At 40.9% G+C, this 7,336-nt stretch overlaps 1 protein-coding gene across 1 annotated transcript in view; it reads right to left on the reverse strand.

Annotated features, from left to right (window-relative positions):
- Positions 1–572: 572 nt before the first annotated feature.
- The window catches only part of SLC17A8 (solute carrier family 17 (vesicular glutamate transporter), member 8), a 32,525-nt gene continuing 25,761 nt past the window's right edge, over positions 573–7,336 (reverse strand). Inside the window, exons 9-11 of the mRNA XM_008579640.1 lie at positions 6,712–6,822; positions 2,411–2,538; positions 573–956 (exon numbers count right to left, since the gene is read on the reverse strand). Coding sequence (XP_008577862.1) covers positions 612–956; positions 2,411–2,538; positions 6,712–6,822 — 584 coding nt within the window. The 3' untranslated portion in view covers positions 573–611. The remainder of the gene's footprint in view (positions 957–2,410; positions 2,539–6,711; positions 6,823–7,336) is intronic.

Below are 7,336 nucleotides of genomic sequence, written 5' to 3' on the forward strand. Positions count from 1 at the left end.
TAGGGCTTCACCAGTCTCAGCACTGGCCCCGGCAGGATGAGCAGGTTAATGTCTTTGTATCTTTAGTTCCCTTAGTTGTATAATGGGGATAAGAAATGTATGTCACAGGGGATGTGGAGATTGAATAAGAATGTTCACAAAGCACGTGGCACAGCATCGGGCCTCCATGAGCGGTAGCCTTCATCAGGAATAGGAAACCTTCCTCTGCGTGGCTGCCCTCAGTGATGTGGTAGCAACCAGTGCTCACTCTTGTCTAGGCCAAATATCCACATTTCCTTCCGTGTCTCTTTGGACAACATGGTACGGTCTCCTTATTTTTCTAGTCATTCCTTTCTGAATAAGTTCAGTTCTTTGAGAGAAAGGTCAATTGCCAATCCAAAAAAAAAAATTATCAACTATTTTATTAACTGAGAGAAAGCTCTGTACCCATAAGTATCACTGCAAGATAATATTTCTCTTTTCTCTACTGCTTATTAAATCTCCTCTCCTCCCCCTCCTACCTCCAGTGTCCTCACGTCTGGCCCTCTGGCAAGCCAGGCTATGGGAAAGGCAATAGGTACGGGTACTCGCTGGTTCTAAGGTGAGGAGAAGACAGAAGTGCCACTCAGACATTAGGATGTATCTGAGAGATTTCCCTCTTCATTCTGGTAGGCTGTGGGCTCTTCCTCATCAAGGGTTTCTCCTCTCTGTTCTCTCCGATCCTTCTTCTGGACTTCACAATTCTGAGTGGTGGCTCCATACGACATCTTCTTTCTGGGACTCACAAAAGTCTCATGGCTGAGTTCTGTCTCCTCAGCTAATTCATCATGGTCAATGATGCCACATTTCTCCTCGGAGAGATCCCCTGGGTCAGCCCACTCCTGTTTCTCCCCAGAAGCAAAGACCCCATAGAAGATCACACCACTGTAGTGCACCAGGGCAGCTATGAGGAACACATTCTGCCATTCCTCCCGGGTCTAAACAAGAAAACAAAATGCCAGTTAGTGTTTAACTGAAAACAGAGATTAACAGTATGTTCTGAAGGTCTCCAGTGGGACAAAAGCTCCTGCCCACCCCAAAGGCAATGCTGTGCTTCTTGGGAAGACATGTTAGAAGCAGCATCCAGCATCTAAACAGAATTTAGGTACTTAAAAAATGAAAGTTAAGACTACAATGAATATGAAAGTTAGAGACTACAATGAATACACGCTTTTAATTTAGAAAATACATTTTTAAATGAACGTGTAAAAATACACGCAGCACCATTGCTCGGATCTTCTAAATATACAAATGGGGTTTCTGCTCACATAGGAGGCTGAATTAAACTTGCTTTAGGAACCCACCACTCTGAATATCAGTGAACTCCTTCTCGTTTGCCATTGAATACACAACAATACTGGAGCCACTAAAGTGCTCATCCTTGACTACCAATAGCTTATTTACAATCATATTTTCTGTGTAAAAAAAGTCAATCGAAAAATAATGGCACTTTGTGTTTAAAGTTAGGGGAAGATAGTATCTTAGACCTAATAGTCATGTTACCAATCCTACCATTTCATGAACAGAGAGGGAAAACACGGATCCTCACTATACAATCCTCAAATCCCACCTTCCTTTTCTATCACAAAGTAAGAAAAGTTACCTAACACTTTCTTCTCCAAGAAGCTAGAAGAATTTCTTTAAGTTATATTTATAGCAGGCAATCCAGCTAAGAAAAGATTTGAGTAAAAATCCCACGGTCTCAAAAAATTCTTATTTGCAGAAAGAAGCATCCTGAAACCTTTTCAGTGACAGAGATTAAGAAGTCCTGTGGCCTGCGGCTGGACTCTAGGTGGCTCCTGGGATCCTCCTCCACCACTCACCCAAGTCTAAACACAGATCCAGGTCTGTACACAGGTGCAATAACAACTGAGTGCCACACCCTTGTAAATTCTAAGAAAGGATCATTAATGTTTTTTTTATTTTCTTCTTAACATGGAAGTAACAGCACAAATATTTTTATACTGGAACATGCTAAACGATATATGGAAATAGGCTATAAAGTTTAATCAGAATTATAAAACAATCTTGGGTAACACATTTATCCTGACTGGATTGCTTCAGTTTCTTCTTTGTGTCTCTAAGCAGTCTCTACAGCCTTCACCCTTCTCCCCCAAACTTTTACTTCTCAGTTGAGAAAACACAGAACCAAACAACAAGTAGGCCTGGTGCCATCAATAAACAGTGATTTTTTTTAAAGGGGGAGGGGGAGGAGCAGTAAGAAAGGAAGGGGGAGGGAGGGAGAGAGAGTGGAAAGAAAAGAAGTTCAACTGACTCAGTTAAGGTCAACGACACACACATTTACAGGCTGGATAGGGCTTTGAGATCTCAAGTCTGTGCAGTGCTTCAGTCCTCTGATACTGTAACCCACAGCCACAAAGGACACCATTACCTTGTGCTTGGTCATTGCACCAACGATGAGGGGACAGACCATTCCAGACAGAGTTCCCACTCCATTGGAGATCCCCATGAGAATGCTGGCATAGCGGGGTGCAATGTCCAGGTGGTTGACATTAAAACCTGCAATGAAACCAAAACCTCATAATCAGAGTCAAAAACAGAATTCCAACTACATTTTGGAAAATACTAGTTTCCCCATCTCTCATCAATCTATTTGGTTTCCTCTAGTATATCACTAATGGATACTCTACTGAGAAGACCGGGTCCAGGATTGTCAAGAAGTATCTGTGCACAGCAGGAAAATGTGATGGGATTGATGAGCGATGTCTACCATGGGCTCCCAATGGGGAGCATTAAGGCACATATGCCTTGAGGGTTTGGAACTCCTAAATACAGTGTTTGGGGCAGTGCAGAAAAGCCTAAGGCCTGAATCACATTTATTCAGACTAAGCAATCAAACCATGTAGATCCAAACCAAATCCTTACCTGTGACTCACTCCTACAAGGCCACCAGAGATAAGCCTGCCTATAGCCACATGGCATGATGGAAAGGGTGCTTTGTTATAATAAATACTTACACAAACATTAGCAGAATGCTCCGTAATTTACAAAAAATTTTCACACAATGCTTGATTGGGAGTCTGTAAATGAAGATTCGAATCTTATTTCCACCATGTAAGCAGTGATTTGGGGGCCTTTGTTTCCTCATCTCCAAAATGGGGATAATATAACTACTTACTTCATAAAAAGGCTGTGATATGAGACTCAGGGGAAATTGTATGTGAGAGCCCTTGGTGAACAGCTAAGCTATACTAACTACCTCCACTACTACCATGGCTGCTGTTGCTACTACTGCTAAGCATCTCCCTCTTTTTGAGGTCTTCTATCAGAAGATAATGCTGCTGGGAATAGTAAAATAATTACTGGTCACCAACACCTCACCGTGAATCTGTTCATCAGGAGAGCACTGAATGAAGGGGGAGGGGTGAAGGCAGGGGAAGGTCAAGGCTATGTAAGAGGAGGCTTAAGGCACCGGAAACCAACCTTGCCTTTACTGTCCAGGGGTGCATTTTACAGTCAGACAGACCTCAGTTCTGGCAGCTTCATTGAAATGCAAACCTGGACTAAGAATTTAAACTTCCTGAACTTCAGTTTCTTCATCTATAAGCTGAAATAATCATGCTTATAAAATTGTATTGTACAGGTGAAAACCAACACGTATGCTCAGATGGGTGGGTAGCTACCTGTCTTATTTACCACTGTCTTCTGAGAACTAACAAAGTGTCTGGAAGGCAGTAGTCACTCAATAGTTGTTTAACCACCAATCTGAGCTATTGAAATGACAGCAAGCACTCATAGGTTTAGCTTATTCATATTTTTGTTTTCCTTTGCTTTGCTTTTTAATTCTCTGTGCAAAGAACCTGGAAATAGGATTTAAGAATAATGTTTTTAATAATCTGGCACATCGGTTGGTTTTTTTTTCCTACCTCCATTCAGGGAGAATTTTTGAGAAAGCCTTTTTTGCATAAACATACCTTCTCTTTCAGATCAAAGTGCCAGACAATCAGAATATAAAACAGCTGCAAGATTAATTAATCTTACTGTTGATTTAAATGCGATAAACACTTTATTAGAAAACCCAAAGATAAGAAGCAATTAATATGATTGTAGAGTATTATGTTCTGATACAAAGCCTAGGCATCTGCGTTCAGCTGAAGATAATGTGAGAAAAGCCATTTAGGTTTCTAGCTGCACAATCCTGGCATTCAAAGAAAAAAACACTGAGAAACTGAGATATCGATAGGTTTTTGTAGCAGATGGAAAAACACTGCACACAATCTGAGAAAGTCTGTCTTCTCTACATAGAACATTTCCCAAAACAGGCACTTATCCCTTTCATCTTTCTACCCTCACCTATCTCGGGTCTCTTGTCTATAACCAGCTCCTAGATCATGCCAGACAGTCTTCCCTAGCATTCTTGTTTATTCCTTATAAAGCTGGCAGACAGCACATCCTGAGGAATTGTCACCCCTATGGCCACAGTGCCTCCCATAGTGTCATTGTTGGTTCAGACAAGACCTTTGTTACAATCCCAGCACTTAACTGGGCAAGTTAAGTCATGCCTCAGTTTCCTCACCAGTAAAATGGACACAGCAATACCCTTTTTATCAGGTTGCAATGGGAGTTGAATGAGATCATGTTTAAAAAGTGGTAAATGTGGAGTAAGTTCTTAAGAAAAGAAGGAAGCTACTATGATTTGCTGTATTGGGTTTTTCTCCTTCTGATTGTGACTTACCAGGAAATCCAGGGGAAAGGGAGCAATAAGAACCTGAACATTTCAGTATCTCTGGGGACAAGATATGAATCTCTCTTGCATCACAGAGTTATCAAGGGAATATGTCCCTCAACATCCTACTGGAAGTGAGTCATGACTGCTCTATCCTTACTATTCAAAGTATGGACCACAGTGTCACTAGGGAGCTTCTTAGAAATGCAGAGTCTCAGGCCCTGCTCTTGACATATTAAATCAGAATCTGCAGTCTGGAAGATCCTAGGGTGATTTCTATGTACACGAAAGTTAGAGAAGCACTGGGCTGCAGTGCATAATCACAGAACAATAATAGTGAATACTTACCAATTTTGTTGTGCATTTGGCACTGTGCTAAGGACTTCACATGCTTTATTTCTACTAGAATGCAAACTTTATGAAGGCAGAATCTTTCATTAGTTCACTGCAATATCCCCAGCACCAAGAACAATGCCCAGCTACTGGGAAGCATGAGTGAATGCATGAATTATCTCAGTTCATCCTCCCAATAACCCTGTGAGGTTGCTGATCTCTCCAATCTCTGGATGAGGAAAGTGAGGCTTCCAAGTTTAAATATTTTATCAATTTTTTTTATTTTATAAATAGTAAGTAGTAAAGAGGGACCTCACACTTAGGTCTATGCACCTCCAAACCCAAGTTGTTAGCTGCAAGCTACTTTTAAAGGCTCTATTTATTTTGATAGATACATCAAGCCCCTGTCTTAGGGGGCTTAAACCAAAGCCTCCATATTTTTTTGTTTTGGAACATTATCATTCTTTATTAATATTTATTCTTTATTGATATTTAGGGCAGCCTGGAAAATTGGAAAAAGCACAGGTTGGAGCCAGGCAGAACTACTCTTTCATCCTTCCTTTGCCACCAACTGTGTGACATTAGAAAAGTACACAATTTTCCTGCACTTTAGGTAAATATCAGTAAAATAGCGAAAAAATAGTAAAATAGTGATATTACTACTTGCTTCACAATATTTTAAGACAGATGCAATATATGTTAAGTGTTCTGCATGCTTCAAATTTTATTATTACAATATGTTTTAAAAATAGAAAAACAATTTTAATTTTTCAACCAGTTTTGCATAGATAGGAAGCTTCTGAAGTCTATCAGAAGTCTATGATATGACTGCACTGAGGCCTCTCACATACAGTAGACTGGTTTCTGCTCCTGTAAAATAGGGATCCTGATGGCAATGATACCGCTAGGGTCATTGTGAGAATGACAGGGCTTCACAGAAGGTGCTGCACAGTTCCCAGCATAGCAATCATGCTTGATTGACATTAGCTCACGTCATCATTGCTATGACTCCTACCAGCTCATACCGCTAGGGTCATTGTGAGAATGACAGGGCTTCACAGAAGGTGCTGCACAGTTCCCGGCATAGCAATCATGCTTGATTGACATTAGCTCACGTCATCATTGCTATGACTCCTACCAGCTCTACCCTGTTTGGAAAGTCACTTCCCCTCTCTGGACCTGCATTTTCTTGTTTGGAAAATGAAGGCAATGGAGTAGACAAGATCTAAAGAAACTTTCCACTCTAAAAAACTTCCTGTCAAATGACATCGTGATTTGAGCTAACATTAGCAGATCTCCAGCAGAAGGCGAGGATTGAAAAAGTCACAAGAACCTCTCTTAGGTAGGGTGACCTGGCACTGAAGTGTGGAAGTCCACTTCACCCAGGACACATGCTTGTGCCTCTGCTCATACCTCAGAGGGTCACCTGCACTTTGTGTCTTTTCCCATGACAGAGTAAGTAGGGACAATTCCATCTTGAATGGGCTCCTAAGACCAGTCCTCAGCAATTTTTACCAAGTCACTCCAGCTAGATGACATTCTCTAGGTACTGGCCCTGCTCTTTGGGAATGGCCTGGCTGCTAAAGAAAGGTGCTGCAATGTCCTTGTCCTTCCTTCCTCCCGAGACTTGCTCAATCTGTAGACAAGATATGGAAACCCAAAGGACACTTTACCTGAAATAGCAAAGCCACTAAATCCTACAGCAAGCACCAGAAAGGAGATAGCCACCCCTTTGGTATGGGAAAAGCCAACCACCAGGAGTAAGGTTGCCTCCATGCCAAAACCTGCAAATGAAAACAGCAGGGAAGAAAAAAATGTCACTTTCATGTCAGTTATCCCAAGTTCATTAATTTATCAAATATGAATTAATCTATATTAATCTATATTTCCACAGACCTAACTTTTTAGTATATATATTCTGGCTCAGTGCTTACAATATTACCCAGGTGTTTCATGACTACACGACTATGCTAATATGACTTGAGTGTTTTGTGAACTTTCTAACATTATCCTTGTGCCCCTTGAACACCAAATAGTCCCAGCAGTTTCCACTGATGATCCCAGGGTGAGGGATGTTAACTATTAGTAGCTTCGTGTGCAGTTGTCCTTGTCATTTCTAAATACTAAAACTCTCCCATATATTATCAATAATTCCCTTTTGACTACATAAGTTATGGCCTCTCACATAAAAATGAAATGGCACCATCTAATATTTATTGCCAGAAGAGACCAGAAATCTGTAGTGAATATCTGAAACAAAAAGCAGTATCTTAATGCTTACAAAGCACAAGTCAAAAT

The sequence above is a fragment of the Galeopterus variegatus genome, unplaced genomic scaffold, assembly GCF_000696425.1.
Source record: "Galeopterus variegatus unplaced genomic scaffold, G_variegatus-3.0.2 Scaffold1933, whole genome shotgun sequence".
NCBI lineage: Eukaryota > Metazoa > Chordata > Mammalia > Dermoptera > Cynocephalidae > Galeopterus > Galeopterus variegatus.